At 46.7% G+C, this 18,375-nt stretch overlaps 2 protein-coding genes across 2 annotated transcripts in view; one reads left to right on the forward strand and one right to left on the reverse strand.

Moving 5' to 3' along the window:
• The window catches only part of SH3BGR (SH3 domain binding glutamate rich protein), a 64,146-nt gene extending 59,986 nt beyond the window's left edge, over window positions 1-4,160 (reverse strand). The window contains exon 1 of the mRNA XM_060010288.1: window positions 3,988-4,160. Within this exon, the coding sequence (XP_059866271.1) occupies window positions 3,988-4,032 (45 nt within the window). The 5' untranslated portion in view covers window positions 4,033-4,160. The remainder of the gene's footprint in view (window positions 1-3,987) is intronic.
• Window positions 4,161-12,498: 8,338 nt separating this feature from the next.
• Window positions 12,499-18,375, forward strand: part of LCA5L (lebercilin LCA5 like) — a 40,119-nt gene continuing 34,242 nt past the window's right edge. The window contains exon 1 of the mRNA XM_060009795.2: window positions 12,499-12,649. The gene's annotated coding sequence lies outside the window, so the exon portion shown is untranslated. The remainder of the gene's footprint in view (window positions 12,650-18,375) is intronic.

An 18,375-nucleotide genomic window follows, 5' to 3' on the forward strand; every position in this document is an offset into this window, starting at 1 on the left:
AACACAACACTGTAAATCAAAAAAATCAATAAAACAATAAAAAAAAAAAATCCTTCTCTGTCCTGAAGTCACCAGCCACTCTTGGTGACTGTGCTGCATCAGAGTGATCTTTGGGTCTCTCGCTTGGCATGTTCCGTTTATTGTCTGTACAGTGAGGAACCTTTCCGAACAAGCTCACCGTATTGTAGTAAAAAGCACGGTGCATTTGAGTGAGAGGTGACCTGCATTTCCATCCTGGCCGGGAAGGTTGCTCTCTGAGCACAAGTTCTGCCCGTCCATTGCCTCATCTGCAAAATGGATAGAACGCCGCCTTCATCCTGGGTGCTGGTGAGAATTAAGAAAGCGTGGAAAAGCATTTTGCACCACAAGTCGAGAAGCTGTGCAGTCGGGCACCCTGGCCTGACGCGTCCTGACTGCCATGCCAGGCAAGAATTCTGATCACCATTTTTTTTTTTTTTTTTTTTTTTTTTTTCGGTACGCGGGCCTCTCACTGTTGTGGCCTCTCCCGTTGTGGAGCACAGGCTCCGGACGCGCAGGCTCAGCGGCCACGGCTCACGGGCCCAGCCGCTCCGCGGCACGTGGGATCCTCCCGGACCGGGGCACGAACCCGCATCCCCTGCTTCGGCAGGCGGACCCCCAACCACTGCGCCGCCAGGGAAGCCCCTGATCACCATTTTAAGATAACAAAGCTGAGGTGCCAGTGAATTAAAGAATTTTCCAAGGTTCACATCCAGATCCATCTAATTCAAAAACCATGTTTTTCCCTCTATATTTACACTCAATCAAGACTGGAAAAAGGATTGCAAAATCCGGGGGCCACCATGAGGGTCTGTCCTTAAAGATGGTGGTCCAGGGGCTGTGCATCTTGAAAACAGGGAGGACCGTCCTCTCTCCCTTTGTCCCCCAACCCCTGTGGCGATGGCCTTCAGGAGGAGAGGAGGGTCATCCACGAAGGTACAACAACTTCCTCCCCTACTCCCAGGGTCTCTTCACCCAAATCTGTGTGTAAAGTGGTAAAACATGGAACCACGCTTTGGCATCAGCTGTTAAAATAGAGATGTGATACACAGCTGCATGCCTAAACCTCATCAAGAGATTACAATTGGCTTTTTCCTTTTTCATTTATTTCATTCATCCAACGGAAGTCATAATGCCCTCTTTGATGAGGTCACAGGCAAGAACCTGTTTTTAAAGTATACAGACTGAAGAAGTAAGTAGCAAAGACCAACTGCCACACAGCGTAAGTACTGGCAGCTGCTCTGGGGTCGTCCTGCAAAGAAGCTTCTGGGTGAGATTCCCCAGCCGGGAAAAATCATTAGCACTGACACCGTGGGAAAAATCAGTTCTCATTCTTTAGGATAAGACAGAAATTCTTCCATTTATGTGGCTTGAGACAGTTCTGAAACATCGTCACAGATGCAGATCTTCTAATATTAACTAATAAATATAACTACAAAAATATTGATTAATATTAACTAACACTAACTAATAACCAATAGTTATAATAATTATAATACTAACTAACCATAGCTGATAACTATAACATTAACTAATAATAATAGGACTTCCCTGGTGGCGCAGTGGTTAAGAGTCTGCCTCTCAATGCAGGGGACACAGGTTCGAGCCCTGGTCCAGGAAGATCCCACATGCGGCGGAGCAACTAGGCCCATGCACCACAACTACTGAGCCTGTGCTCTAGAGCCCGTGGGCCACAACTACTGAAGCCCGTGCACCTAGAGCCGGTGCCCTGCAAAAAGAGAAGCCACCGCAATGAGAAGCCCGTGCACCGCAACGAAGAGACACCCCCACTCGCCACAACTAGAGAAAAGCCCGTGCGCAGCAACGAAGACCCAACGCAGCCATAAATAAATTTTAAAAAACTAATAATGATAATATTTATTAAGCACTTGACACCCTGCTGGGCACCCTTTGCTTATTTCCTAAGTCCTCATGACAACACTATGAGATGAGTACTATTCTTACCCTCATTTTACAGATAAGGAAATTGAGGCTCAGCAAGGGGCAATAACTTTCCCAAGGTAACATAGTCCCAAGTGGCACCAAAACATTTGCTTCCGGCAGCAGAATGAACTTGGATTTTCTAAGATCCTGGAAAAAACAGTACCCCTCCAGATCCCCCCAGGCTAACTAAATCATGTTCCCAAACTTCAAGAATGTAGGACATCAGATAATCCTAAGAAATCCATCAGTTTGTTCACTGTCTCCGGAAGGATGCATGGGGCCACTCAGACCTGATCTATGGAACATGTAGAAGATTGGCAGGTTAGTGGAAAAATTTTTCAGCAATGAGTGTGTCAACAGCATATTTGAAGCCCACAAAAGCCATTTTCTACCAAAAAAATTTTTTTTTAATCTAAACAATCCAAAAATGTGCTTTTTGTAGATCAACTAAAAGTTTCTGAGGTCATCAACAGCCACAAAAGATTTTGCAGTTTTGCATTTGGAATTGTTCCTCATCGTTTTCTGTTAAAAGATGTTCGAGAGCTCACTAAACAGGTGCCCACCAGTTGTGCTCAGAAGGAGTGACCAGGCTCTTTTCTCGTGTTTTCCTCTCGTCCTCTCTGGAAACCGCGTGAACTTTCAGGGCTGGAGGGGGCGAGGCGGGGGCAACGCGGGTGGCATTCAGGAGCTGCCATTAGGACAGTTTCCTGGGCCAACCATTTGTCTAGGGTATCATCCTGGCTGAGAGACCACTGAAACCCAAGCTGCAACCCGAGAAGTTCCAGGAATCAGATATAAAAGGAAACAGCCCCTTTGCTGGTCTTCAACTCTCAGGATTAATAAAACTCTGTTTCTCTCCACAGCCTCCTAGATGATAAAATGCTGGTCGAAATGTCGGTCCCAGATAGACACTGCAGGTTCAAGCCTAAAATCAAAGCCTGAATCATTTCCAAGGATAAACGAGTCCTTCCCTTACTTCTATTTCTTAAGGCACAGAATGAAAGCTGGACTTAGAGAGATCGACGTGTGGTTCCCAGCCTGGTCCCAAGGAAATCAGACAAAGCAATGCTTTGGAGGTCAGCTTTTAGTACCTGTTTTTGGTCTGTCTGGATTCCTGGAGAATTTTAACCTTTAGCCTTAGAGATGTTTGTTCTTGTCACTGTGACATTATTATCCTCAAATAATAGCATTACACATGCTAACTTGACACTTTCATTAGGATTACATTGCATACACAAGTTATTACACCCAGGAGTCATTTTAGTAATCTGGCCCATCATACGCTCCAAATATTGTTACACAAAGTGTCATTTATTTGCAATTTTAAATTAGTCTGTCTTGCAGAAGGAATGGCAGAAACATTCCACCAAAAAAAAAAGCCTCCCATTCTGTCATATATGAGACACAACACGACACAAATCACATGTTAAAAGTTCTAGTATCGGGAACTTCTCTGGTGGCGCAGTGGTTAGGAGTCTGCCTGCCGGTGCAGGGGACACGGGTTCGAGCCCTGGTCTGGGAAGATCCCACATGCCGTGGAGCAGCTAAGCCCGTGCGCCACAACTACTGAGCCTGCGCTCTGGAGCCTGTGTGCCACAACTACTGAGCCCATGTGCTGCAACTACTGAAGCCCACGCACCTAGAGCCCGTGCTCCTCAACAAGAGAAGCCACCGCAACGAGAAGCCCACGCACCGCAACGAAGAGTAGCCCCCGCTCGCCGCAACTAGACCCATGTGCAGAAACGAAGACCCATCGTGGCCATAAAAAAAAAAAAAAAAGTTCTAGTATCAAACACACCCCCTTCCTTGAATCCCCTTCCACACACAGCTGTCCCAGATCACACACACTTCTTCAACACCATTCAAACCAAGGCAGAAAGCAAAGGGCTCACAGGCTTACTTACACACGCCCCAAAAAGACATGTAAAGCCAGCACTGGGCCATACCCCCTCCTTCTACTTCCAAGTCTGAGTTATTCAGAAAATAGGACAGGAAGAAAGCCCCCAAATTCCATCAGACACCTACCGCTATGGACCCAGATGATGTGGCAACAAACACTTTGATAACCATTTTGAGGGTTGCAAAGAGGACTCCCCCCAACACACCCCTGCGAGGGAACGCGGAGTCAGACAAATCCTGACAGTGACACAGACAAGTGCCAGGTGGGGACTGGCGAGGGGCCCAAGGCTGTCCGAGCTCACGCCTCTCAGCTCCACTGAAGCCCTGCCTCTCCCACGAGCGGCCCAGGCACCTCGGGCTCTCCCCGCCATTGGCCAGGGAATATTTGGGGATCTGTCAGGAAAACAGTTGATTGGTTGATATAAGCAGCCGCTGGACCCTTTCCCTAATCCCTTTGAAAGCCCGACAACAGTCCCTAAAAGGCAAGGCTGCGCTCCGCACCAATCAGAGACCTGCGGGGAGATGCCTCGGGCAGCGGGAGGTGGAGCCCCGGGTAGCGGAGGAGGAGAGAAGAGGAGGGAGGCGCTCCCCGGAGCTGGAAAAGCCCGAACACCACCAGCTCGGTGCCGGAGGGGACTTGTTTACAGGGTTTCTGGCAGGCACGCAGCACGGGTCAGAACAGCCACAGAAGCCTTTACCTAAATAAAGAGCGGCTTCCTTCGTTTAAAATTTTCTGGCAGATTCCAAAAACCTCAATGCCCTTCAACTGGAGTCAGCTTTAATCAATCTCCACTTTAATTCTGTGATGCATATGTCATGCTTTATTATATTTTGCTTCAGATAAATTTCACTGAGCAAGAAAAATCAAGGGAGCACAGTGGGTGAAAATTTACTCAAGAAATTAAGTTTGTCATTAATACAAATGATAAGCCATCTGGATCAGCAATAAGGGTCTGCTACTAAAGAGTGTTTTTAAAGGGTGCATGATTTTTATTACACCGCTCGGCAATGGCACCTAATGTACAAAGCGTGTATTTTAATCAGAGAAGGCGGCATGCTAATTAAACAATACTTAATAATTGTCACTATCATTTATGAATAGTGACATTCAAGTCTACCACATTCAAGTCTACTCTGAGGAATACCTGGAAACTTAGTGAAACCTTCAAACACAATTCCTATGGATAGAATTAAAAAGTAAAAATAATCATCGTTTTGCATTGAAAAAAAAAAAATTCAATGAACTGTCATACAGTAGATTCCTTTAGGAGTGGCCTGTTCCCAGTTTTCCCCCTTTACCACCTGTTTCTCCTGAAGAACAGAGGCTGACAAGCTGAGGACCGTGTCAGGTTTCGCTGACATCCCCAACCCAGCAGGGAGGGCTGGCTTTCAAGCAAATTGCTTCCACTGTTTTAGAGACTTTGGGGGGAAGAAATGAATGATCTGTTTGTAACAGGCTCTCTCTCTGTGTCTTATTTGTATAGATAATTTGAATTGTGTTAAACGTTAGAGACATTAAAAATCTACTAAGAAGCCCAAATGGTAGCCACCCCACTCTCCTGGTGGGTTTCAAAGTCAAGATCAAGGTCTTTAGGGGCAAAGGCAGGAGGGTATATTTAGTCTTCTTAACATGGCTGAGTCTCTCTCTTAGTTTAAGTCCCTGACTGCTCATGAAGGTCGTGGCTGTAAGATCCTGGGACCGGGGAGGGATCTTTTGGGTTTTGACCTCCAGCCCCCTCACCAGAGCCCAGAAGGTCTGGAGGCCTGCTCCCCTTCCCCTCAGGTAGGTGCCCTCCACGAAAGGTCACCCTGACCCTAGAATATAGCTCAGCTTCATTTAGATCAGGATGAATGGTTGAGATGACCCCACAACAATTTAACTTAGGGCATGCAAAGTTTACTCCCCAAATTAGGTGAAGATGACTCATGGTTCCCCAAATTTAAGTAACAAGCATTATAAATTGTATTTATTTTTTAACATCTTTATTGGAGTATAATTGCTTTGCAATGGTGTGTTAATTTCTGCTTTATAACAAAGTGAATCAGCTATATATATACATATATCCCCCTATCCCCTCCCTCTTGCCTCTCCCTCCCACCCTCCCTATCCAACCCCTCTGAGTGGTCACAAAGCACGGAGCTGATCTCCCCATGCCATGCAGCTGCTTCCCACTAGCTATCTATTTTACATTTGGTAGTGTATATATGTCCATGCCACTCTCTCACTTCGTCCCAGTAAATTTTATTTGAAAGCCCACCAAAATTTTATGTTAAAGCCCACCATCATTTTTGCTTTTCTTCTTTGCTGTATTTTCCAAAATTTCTACAGTGAGTATATACTATTTTTGTCACACGAAATATTTTTTCAAACACCTTAGTCTTAAATCCACCACATGAGCATACTATTTTGCTGCAAATGTTATTTAAGAAAGTAATAAGCTCTGTGTATTTCTTAATGCCTTTGTAAGTTAGTGACATAAACTGTGGCTCATGTGCCCTAGAGAATATACATCTGCTGATCATATAGTATAACTGAGGAAGACCCTATGGGGCCTCCCTGGACAGACCCCTCCCCCCATATCCTCTGCCTGCCTCTTGTCTGTAGAAAACCTATAGTTATCTCAGGCCTCCCCTGAGTCACAAAACCCTGGCTCAAGAATTAATGATTGAAAGGATGTGAACATGTAGTGACAAAAGTATCAGTTGGGCCAGGAGAACTGGTAACAATTTAAACAGTAAATCAGCCATGTGGCAGTCACAGAATCTTTAGTTCCTCCCTGAAGGACATAGATAAAAGTATTTGATGCACATTCCTGAGCTGTTTTACAGATACTAAAGCCTCCCCCAAATGGAAGAAGCTAACTGCATGATGATGGTGAGCACATAGCCCCCAGAGCAACTGGAGCCTGAGGATTGATGATGTTAACTCCTATGACACCATCCTGATGACTGGTTCCCTCACCATCAACCAATCAGATACTTGTGCACAAGCTGACCACCCACCCTACAGCACCCCCCTCCCTCACTTTACCCTTGAAAACACTTTCCTGAACCCCATCAGGAAGTTCTGGGTTTTGACCATCAGTTGCCCACACTCCTTGTTTGGTGCCTACAATAAGTCGTGCACATTCCTTCACACCTGCATACCACAACCCAGTAGATCGTCAGTAGATTGGCTTTACCGCACACAAGGCCAGAGGACCCAATATTGGTAACAACAGGGCAAAACCTACCTCAGTCTTGACACCCCCTCCAGCTGCCTGCCCCAGGGAGAAACAAATTTCCTACTTGAACTAATAGCTAACAATTTTGAGGTGTTTGCCAAGCCAGACCTGCTCTAAGGGCTTTGCATAAACCACTCCCTTAAACCACACAACAGCCCTAAAACCGGGTCCTATTACTATCCATCCTCACCGGTGAGGACTTAGAATGGGAGATGAGGGAATTCCCTGGCAGTCCAGTGGTTAAGATTCGGCACGTTCACTGCCGAGGGCCCGGGTTCAATCCCTGGTCAGGGAAATAAGATCCCACAAGCCTCGAGGTATGGCCAAAAAAAAAAAAAAAAAAAGAAGAAGAAGAAGAATGGGAGATGATAGGAAAGGTAACGGTGTATCCAGGATTTGAACCCAACCCCATTTATGTCCACACCACACAAGAAAAACTCCTGATTTCCTACCCTCAAATTCCCAGTGCTCCTTTATTTCACTATGAATTACTTTTAGAAGCTTATCCTTTTAATAATGACCATGAAAATGTACAAATCAGAAATTTGAAAACTCCAGCTGACACATCTTTTGTTACAGCGACATCAGTGAGCTTCAAGATAATTAAAAGGAATACAAAACATTCCAAATGAGTCTTAAAAGAAAGCTCAATGAATCTCCGACTTTGAAAATTCAATTCAGAAATAAGTTGTCTACGGCTTCCATGGTGGTGCAGTGGTTGAGAGTCCGCCTGCCAATGCAGAGGACACGGGTTCGTGTCCCGGTCCGGGAAGATCCCACATGCCGCGGAGCGGCTGGGCCTGTGAGCCATGGCCGCTAAGCCTGCACGTGCGGAGCCTGTGCTCTGCAACAGGAGAGGCCACAACAGTGAGAGGCCCGCGTACCGCAAAAAAAAAAAAAAAAAAGAAAGAAAGAAGTTGTCTAATCGAATGAAGATGCAAGAGGCTAATTATTTCAGATCTCTAATCCTTGATGTTAAAGTCAAATAACAGTACTTTTAGATCTGACCTAATTTTTAACAGAATTTACTTTTTTTTTAAACTTTATTGAGGTACAGTTCACAAATAAATTGTAAGATATTTAAAGTGTACATTGTGATGATTTGATGTGTGTATACATTGTGAAAGGACGATTTGACACAATTTTAGTGATAGAAGTATGAGGTACTGGCTCCAAACTTCGCAGAGATCCTCGAGGGATCTTATAATAAATGATACCAGATGCTATGTTTGGTTTATTTATATAATTTTACAGGTAAAATAAAATGAGAAATAAAGGCTGATTTTTTTTTAATTTTTATTATTTATATTTTTTATTTTCCTTATTTATATTATTTATTTATATTTTTATTATTATAACAGTGGTGACCACCATAGTAGCAGTAGTGGGTAGAATATTGTCCCGCCAAAATTCATGTTCCCCCCAAACCTCAGAATGTGATCTTATTTGGAAACAGGGTCTTTGCAGATGAAATCGATTAAGGATCTTGAAATGAAATCATCCTGGATTTCAGGTGGGCCCTAAATCCAATAACTGATATCCTCATAAGAAGGGGAGAAAACACACAGAGAGACACAGAGAAAAACACTATGTGAAGACAGAGGCAGAGATTGGAGTGATGTGGCCACAAGCCAAGGAACAGCAGGAACCACCAGGAGATGGAAGAGGCAGGAAGGATTCTCCCCAGGAGACTTCAGAGGGAACACGGCCATGCTGACACCTTGATTTTGGACTTCGGTCTCCAGACCCATGAAAGAATAAATTTCTGCTGTCTTAAGCCATCAGTTCTGTGGTAATTTGTTACAGCAGCCTTAGGAAACTCATACAGAGCTATAAAGGCCTATGTTAATATGTAGCATGATGGAGGTGACCACCATAATTACTAAAAGGCAGTTCTTCAGCTTCGTACAGTAAGGGCCTCTCCCCCTTTCATAACACACAGACAGGAAAGAAGTACTTCTTTCCAAGGCAGAAACAAAGGTGATAGACTGGAAAGAGCTAGAAAAAAAGAGAGGGAGAGACCATTCAGATGGGAAAGGACGTTCTGAGGAGCCTCCATCTTTCAGGTTCCTCCAGTCCTGAGAACCAGGGTTGGGATGTTCTCTTAATAATAAACAGCCACTTTTGGACTTCCCTGGTGGCGCAGTGGTTAAGAATCCGCCTGCCGATGCAGGGGACACAGGTTCGAGCCCTGGTCCAGGAAGATCCCACATGCCGCGGAGCAACTAAGCCCATGTGCCACAACTACTGAGCCCTCACGCTACAACTACTGAAGCACGTGCGCCTAGAGCCTGTGCTCCGCAACAAGAGAAGCCACCGCTATGAGAAGCCCGCACACTGCAACGAAGAGTAGCCCCTGCTTGCTGCAACTAGAGAAAGCCTGCATGCAACGAAGACCCAACGCAGCCAAAAATAAATAATAAATTTGTTAAAAATAATCATAATAATAAACAGCCACTTTTGTTACTGTCTTGGGAGCACCAGCAGCAATGAACCAGCCAACTTTCCATGAATGACAAGTCTAGGGCAACACTTGTCTAATGTATGTCTACTTGGAGATGGTGCCCAGTTCACCCACAACAAAAACCACTACCCAGCTTATATGAATAACTCACCACCCAAGGTTGTAGAAACACATAACGCAGCAAAATTAAGAGTGGGCACTCTGGGGCTTCCCTGGTGGCGCAGTGGTTGAGAGTCCACCTGCCGATGCAGGGGACACGGGTTTGTGCCCCGGTCAGGGAGGATCCCACATGCCGTGTAGCGGCTGGGCCCGTGAGCCATGGCCGCTGAGCCTGCGCATCCAGAGCCTGTGCTCTGCAACAGAGAGGCCACAACAGTGAGACGCCTGCGTACCGCAGGAAAAAAAAAAAAAAAAATGAGTGGGCACTCTAACAGGATAGGGAGGAGCAGGTGGTGATGGGACAGGAAAGCCTTGTCTGGCACCAACCCCTAAAAAGCCAGAATTAAATGGGGTTGGCTTGAATCCCACTTCTGGGCATATGCCCAGACAAAACTATAATTGGAAAAGATACATACACCCCTACGTTCATAGCAGCACTATTTACAAGACATGGAAGCAACCTAAATGTCTATCGACAGATGAATGGATAAAGAAGATGCGGTACATATACACAATGGAATATTACTCAGCCATGAAAAAGAATGAAATAATGTCATTTGCAGCAACATGGATGGACCTAGAGATTACCATACTAAGCAAAGTAAGTCAGACAGAGGAGACCAATACCATATGCTGTCACTTATATGTGGAATCTAAAATAAGATACAAATCAACATACCTAGGAAACAAAAACAGACTCACAGATATAGAGAACAGACTTGTGGTTGCCAAGTGGGAGGGGTGTAGGGGAAGGAAGGAATGGGAGTTTGGGATTAGCAGATGCAAACTATTATATACAGAATGGAAAAACAACAAGGTCTTACTGTATAGCACAGGGAACTATGTTCAATATACTTTGATAAGCCATAATGGAAAAGAATATGAAGAGGAATATATATATGTGTGTGTGTGTGTGTGTGTGTGTGTGTATATATATATATATATATATATATATATATATATATATAACTGAGTCATTTTGCTGTACAGAAGAAATTAACACAACATTGTAAATCAACTATACTTCAATAAAATTTAAAAAAAAAAAGAAAAAACAGGGTCTGCTTGGAGATGCCCACTGCCCCCTATTACATAAAAACAAAATGAAAAAACCATAAAGGGAAATGTGATAAATTTGAGCTACACAAATACAAGATACAGTATAAACAAAATTCAAAGGTAATTGACAAACTGAAGGAAATATCTGCAGCATATACCATAGTCCGAGTTTTACAGAATGTCAAAAGTTCTAACAAATCAATTTTTACAAAGATGAACGCCAACTGAAAAAGTGGGCAAAAGGCAAATCACAAAATAAGTACAAATGGTCACTGAAAGTACGACAAAAATGCCTATCCTTCCTAGTAATCGAAGTTGTGAAAAACTCAAAGTAAGGTGTCACTTTTTGACAATAACATGGGCATACTTTTTTTTAATTTTTAAATTTTATTTATTTATTTTTGGCTGCATTGGGTCTTCATTGCTGCACACAGGCTTTCTCTAGTTGTGGCGAGCGGGGGCTACTCTGTTGCACCGCGTGGGCTTCTCATTGCGGTGGCTTCTCTTGTTGTGGAGCATGGGCTCTAGGTGTGTGTAGCTGTGGCACATGGGCTCAGTAGTTGTGGCACACGGGCTTAGGTGCTACGTGGCATGTGGGATCTTCCCGGACCAGGGCTTAAACCAGTGTCCCCTGCATCGGCAGGCGGACTCTCAACCACTGCGCCACCAGGGAAGCCCCTACGTGGACATCCATTTTTAAAAGAAATAAGATTATCCGCAAATGTGGATTAAGGATTGGAGACATTTGCCTGGAAGGCAAACTTTCGTATACCTTCAGAAAGCCTCAAAGTGGGTCTATCCTTTGATCCTTCAACTTCACATGTAGGAATTTATCCTAAAAAAACAGTCGGGGTGACCCCTAGGATTCATCTACAAGGACATTCAACAGGGCATTGATACAATGGGAGGGTGAGGAGGAGGGAAGAGGAAAAAAAGAAATAATGTTATTGTTCGTTAATTATGCCTACGCATCACTGAAAACTCCTATGCAATCACTAAGAATAACCTATAGGGCTTCCCTGGTGGCGCAGTGGTTGGGAGTCTGACTGCCGATGCAGGGGACACGGGTTCAAGCCCTGATCTGGGAAGATCCCGCGTGTCACGGAGCAACTGGGCCCGTGAGCCATGGCGCGTCCGGAGCCTGTGCTCCGCAACGAGAGGCCGCGGTATTGAGAGGCCCGCGCACCGCGATGAAGAGTGGCCCCCGCTCGCCGCAACTAGAGAAAGCCCTCGCACAGAAACGAAGACGCAACACGGCCATAAATAATTTTTTTTTTTTACAAAATCACCTATAATTTTTATAGGTGATTTTTACTTTTTCTTGGTACTTTCCTGTACATGGTAACTTCTCTACACCAAACATGCACTGCTTTGTGATCAGATTTTCTTCCACCAAGAAATCCATCTTTATAAAGGTTAACAGAAGCGCTCTGCGCTTAGTCCACGGCCCTCCCAGGCTGGGAACCGGACATGTGCATCGGACTCAGATTCAAAACACCCGGTGCGCGGGCGAGAGCTACCGGGCGCGGGAAGGAACCGCGGGGTCAGCTCGCTCGGCCCGAGCGCGGCCAGGGCGTAGGCGGGATCCTGGGCGCCGAGGAGGGGTGGCTGGAGGCTTGTTTGCGAAAGTCTATGCAGCCAGCTAAGTTCACCCTCACGGAAGAGTCAGGTGAGGCAGGCCTCACAACCCGACCCTGGACACCTGGCCCGGGACAGAGGCGCGGACCCGGGTGCGCGTGCGCGCAGGCCTCGCGGCCCCGCCTCTCGTTCCTCCCCTCCTGCCCGGCCAGTCCCAGAAAGCCCCGCGCGCCGGTTTCCAGGGCGACGCGTCAGAGCCAGGAGGCCGCGAGGTTGGCGCTGCAGCGGCAGCCGCGCGGAGCAGGTAACAGACCCGCTGCCGCCGCGCCCCACAGCCGAAAGTCTCCGCCCTGCCCCAGCCGAGCCTGCTGCTAACTTTCCGAGTCTTCCGGTGTCGCCCGGTTCCTCAGTCCTGGCCCCTGCCCAGCTCGGGCCTCGCTGCTTGGCTCTGCAGTTGGTAACGTAGGCAAGCCGTGAGGCCGCTTCCTCCTGCAAAGCGCAGCCTGGTGAAGAGCGGCCCTCGGCGTCCTTCTTCCCAGTTCAGACACTGTGACTGCGCCCACGCAACACACTCACAAGCCCACGCTGGCCCGGGGACCCGCGGACCCGCCCGCACGCGGACTGGCCGCTGGAGGCTTTCGGGCAGTGGGCGGTGCCGAGCTGGCCCGGGTATGGCCCGGGGGAGGGGCCCGGCCAGTCACCTTACCCCGCCTTCCGGCCACGCCTTCTTCCTGCCCCGCCACGTTGGGGCCGATTTCACCCCTTCACCAACTTGCGGGCTTTCGCCGACATTTTTCTTTTATATCTGAATCTGTTACCTTAAATTTTGCATCTGCCTGCTTGCTTTTGCTTTGTTTTTTCCTTCTAACCTTAGCGCTGACATTTCCCTAATCCCCATCCCTGGGAAATCTGAATCCTTTGCAGTGTCTTCTGTGTTTTTGTCCCTCACCCGCTCAACTCAGCCTTGCAGCCCTCTGTCCGCAATTTTCCGGTGGTGCTTTAACATTTCCTTGCCACACGTGTGCCAGCGGTTAAGTTTTCAGGCCAGTTTTTCACTGCCACCCATGACCTCGAACTTTTTTTTTTTTAATCTACCCTCACTTCCTAGGTGAATTCATCCAGTCTCATAGGCTCAAAACCCATCTAAATGCGAGTGAACCCCACATGTGTATCTGCAGTCCTGACCCTCCTCTGAACTTCAGACGCATGTCTGCCTGCCCATATCTCTGCTTAGATGTCTAAGGCATCTCCAGCACAGCAAGTCGAGAACATTCCCGCAAACCTGCTCCTCCCTTGCTTTTACCCACCCCAGTTACTGGAAGCCGTTCTCCCCAGTTGTCTGGGCATTAGTGTCCTCCTTGACTCCTGTTTCTCTCCCTCCCCACATTCAGTCTGTCAACACATCCTTCAGAACGTATCCAATGCCCACTGTCAGCACCCTGGTCCAGGCCTGGATTATTTCAGTAGCCTCCTAATTGGTCTCCCTGCCTTGAGTATAGACAGCCTTATGCTGTTTTCTTTTTCTGTGTTATTTCATGTACGTTTTTTTTTTGAAGTATATGAATTTTATAGTTTCCATAGATAAAAATACAACATTTTTAGTATGCATTGTTGCGACTTTTAAACAAAGTAGACGAAGCTACGTAAGCACCTTACGATTAAGCTAAAAATTGAAAGATGCCCTTTAGCTTTCTGAGATATATGACAGTGTCTCTGGATAGATCTATGGCAAGAACTTTAAAACTGACTTTACGGAAGAATGAAAGAATTCTTCCAAGTGAGAAAAAAAGTCACGTAGGAATTTACGCTCTGTCTGTTCTGTATTCTTTCTTTTTTGGTTTTTTAGAGAAGCACCAAAAGAGGCAAATTGAAATGAAGACAAGTGAGCATTCCTACGCTGATCACTTTGATAGTAAGTACCTGGGCACTGATACTCCAGTCAGGCACAGAGTGAGGCAGTGATTGATATGACAGGTCCCTGCCCTCAGGGAGCTAATGGCCCCAGACACCTGTCCCCTTGCCAGTTGCAAACCCCCAGCCTCCGTTGTCTCTTTTTCCATCTAGTGAAACCCTGACGGACCAAAGTATAATGGTAGGGCAGCTGCAACTTGCAGAGGGTCTATAGGATGTTCCGCCCTCCAGCCTCCCCTTGTCCTGTCACTTCATAGAGGCTCTTAAAGCCACCTAAGGGGAATCTCCTCCATCTTCAGCTGCCACAACTGCAACCCCCCTGTGGTTTGGATCTCACCCACTCCCACTTGCTGTCACTCTCGGCTGTCCATTCTCTCACCTGTGTCATCACCTCTTCCATCTTGACTGGCGCTTTCCCTCGGCTTTTAAACATGCTCAAGGGCTTCCCTGGTGGCGCAGTGGTTGGGAGTCCGCCTGCCGATGCAGGGGACGCAGGTTCGTGCCTCAGTCCAGGAGGATCCCACATGCCGCGGAGCGGCTGGGCCCGTGAGCCGTGGCCGCTGAGCCTGCGCGTCCCGAGCCTGTGCCCCGCAACGGGAGAGGCCACAACAGTGAGAGGCCCGCGTACCGCAAAAAAAAACATGCTCAAGACCTCCCATCACAAAAGAAACAGAAACAAACTCCCTTGACCTCAGTTCTCTTTCATTTTCCAGTTATTGCTCAATTTCTCATCCCCCTTGACAGGCAAACTTTGGTAAAGAATTGCCATATTCAGTGTGTGCATTCCCTGCCTCTCATTCCTCGACCCACTCCAGTCTGCCCTGCACTAACACCGCTCATCAGACGTTCCCGGCCACGTCTTGTTCAGTCTCTCAGCAGCACGTAAGTTTGACACTGCTGCTCCCCTCCCACTCGCGAAGCACTGTCTTCCCTGGGCTTCTGCACCCTCAGCCACGCCCAGCCTTCTGATCCTCCGGCTCCCATAGGTCCAGCTGCTGGGCAGCAGTGCCTCTTCATACCTCTCAGACCCCTGCAACTCAACACGCGCGAGACCTGGCAGTCTCCCACCACCCCACCCACTGGAACCCCTTGACCTTTTCCCTCACCCCAGCATCCAGTGGGTCACCAAGTCCTGGTGACATTGTCCCCTGTGCATCTTTCACATCATCACGGGCGCCTTGGTCCAAGCTCCCGCCTTCCTTCGTCCCGCCTCCTGCATCCGCTGCTCTCTGACTCTTCCCTCTTCTGTTCTCCCCCGCTGCAGCCAGAGTCACCTCTTCGGGAGGCAGCGCAGATCATCCCTTCCCCAGCCTCTCTCTCTTTTGCTTACTGCTAGCTGGCTGTTCCTCTTGGATGAAAGATCCAGACCATAAACATGCCTTCCAGTGACCCTGCAGCTGTTCACCCCCCTGACCTCTGGAGCCCCATCTGGAACCGCTGGCCCTTGTCACGGGGCCCAGCCACAGGGGCCTCCTCTACGCGCCAGCCCTGGCACTGCCTTCTCTGTGCTGTTCTTCCTTCCCACCCTCCATTCCTCTTTGCCCAGTCAATTCCCACTGACCCTGCATATCTCAACTTAGAATGCACCGCTCTAGGGAAACTCCCAGGTCACTGTCTAGATCAGGCTTCTTTGCCATATATCCTCACAGAGTTGTAGCTCTTTCCTTTAAAACACTTAGAACAGTCACTGTTGTGATTATTTTATTACCGACGTGTTAGCTCCACGAAAACAGACACATTTCTGTGTTCATTATACCCTCCACACCTCACACAGCTCCTGGCACATGGTACACACTCAAATGTGTGTTGAAAGAATGAATGAAACGGACATTCGAATGTGTAACATCAAATGTGGGATATTTTCGTAGAATTTTATTAAAATAGACAGAGTGAAAATTCTAGTAAAAAGGAACCAGGTCAACACTGTAAATTAAAAAGAAATGTGGCAGTGGCCGGGAGGGGGCGCTAAAAGTTCACGCGTCTGTGCATGTAGCCCTAGAGTGTGGGCTCTTCCTGTAGCCCATGCAGGAGCTGCATTTGCCGCCACCTGGTGGGAGCAGAGAGGCACAGCTTCTAACCCTGAAGGCGCTGCCTTGGGAAGCTGAGTCTGGGGATGAATTTGAGCTCTTTGTCAACAATCAATTAAATATATAAAATTGTTAAATAACCAAAACCTACATAACTTGTCTATAACCATCCAAAGCTTGAATGGCACAATTCCATGTTATCCAATAAAGCCTGAGATTTCTGATGTATATAGGTATATTTAATTGATGGACTTTCATGCCGGACTAAACCTTAAACGTCATTGAAAACAGCAAATTTCGTACATTAAACCATTGAGGCCAGGCAGCTAGCTAGTAGTGGCAGAGCTGGAACTAGGACTCAGACATCTCGCCACACAAGCCTTTTTCCTTCTGTAGCATACTTCCTCTCTTCTTAATTCCAGTGTTCATTCCTTTCTTTTTTCGGCTGCGTTGGGTCTTCGTTGCTGTGCGTGGGTTTTCCCTAGTTGTGAAGAGCAGGGGCTACTCTTTGTTGCGGTGCGTGGGCTTCTCATTGCGGTGGCTTCTCTCGTTGCAGAGCACGTGCTTTAGGCACGCGGGCTTCAGTACTTGTGGCTCATGGGCTTCAGTACTTGTGGCTCGCAGGCTCTAGAGCACAGGCTCAGTAGTTATGGTGCACGGGCTTAGCTGCTCCATGGCATGTGGGATCTTCCCAGACCAGGGATCGAACCCATGTTCCCTGCATTGGCAGGCAGATTCTTAACCACTGTGCCACCAGGGATGTCCCCCAGTGTTCATTCTTAAACTTCCTTTCTTCAATATTAGAGCAACCACATTTCTGAAGCCAAAAATTGGGACACATCATCTTAAAAGTGGACACAGTGTTAGAAATCGTGTTCTTGAAAGCCTTGAGGTATGTGATCATCTTGCCTATTTTTATAACTATTTTTATAAACTAAGGGAAGAGCTTTTCTGGTATTTAACATTCTGCTGAACTTTAAGTCAAAGAGTTCAGGCCTTTTGTTTTGTAGGAAGACCCTCAACCTGGGTCTGGTCAGTGTCTCCCCCTGACCTGACTCAGGCCTGATCCTGGCAGGGAGACCACAGGGATGACCCTGTGCTCTTCTCAGTTTCCGGGAGGCACATGAGGTCCCCCTGTCCCACTGGTGGTGCGGACCTTGCTGACCTGGTGATGGTCAAGGTGTCTGCCAGGTTTCTCCACAAAGCCACCCTCTTTCCTTTTGTATTTGATTAGTGTTATCCCAGATCCCGTTCTTTATCGGACTTCTGTTCACTGGCCTTTAGCATCCACTGACAAGTCCTGCCTGCTTCAACTACCTCTCTGATAGCCATCAAACAGTCATTGACCCTTTCAGCCATTCCTTGTACATTTATTAGCTGTCATTCTACCATAAGGAAGAGCTTTCTCTGTTTATTTATTCATTTGTATTAGTATGGACTCATGGGTTCCTATCTTATTTAATAGGTTGTCATCTTATTTCATCCTTATTTATTTTGATGCTCAAATTGTCCTAGATTTGATCAGTGAAAACTTCAAGTTGGCTTCTGTGTCCTTTTTCACATACCAGCCTTATCTTGTACTTTGCCTGCCCCAAGCCTGGAATCGTCCATTTCTCTGAGGAACCCTAATTCCCTTTAGTAGAGAATGGTATTTAGTGGAGAATGATGCTGAGTGTGCTTATTGTTACCGGGGTGTCATTGCTTCTAGGCCTTCGGCAGAGTTAGGAAAATTACCCCCACACACACACGCGCGCACACACACACACACAGGCACGCACATATGCACATATACGCACATAGATTGATAACTAGCTATCCTCGTGTGTGTGTATATATATATATATATAATATATATAAAATATGTGTGTATATATATATTAACCCAATATTCCCTATTCTAATCGCACACCTCAGAGTTATTTCTAGACGTCCCCCTTTCTATGTAAGTAAAACCCTTTCAGGCAGAAATAAACTTGTCTTCTATGATTCTAAATATATTTATTTATTTCCTCAATTATCTTGTTTGCTCTGTGTAATTAATTTCCTGATCTTGCCACTACCTGTCACCTTTTGTCACACACCCCCACACTTC

This window comes from Delphinus delphis, chromosome 4 (genome assembly GCF_949987515.2).
Source record: "Delphinus delphis chromosome 4, mDelDel1.2, whole genome shotgun sequence".
Classification (NCBI taxonomy): domain Eukaryota; kingdom Metazoa; phylum Chordata; class Mammalia; order Artiodactyla; family Delphinidae; genus Delphinus; species Delphinus delphis.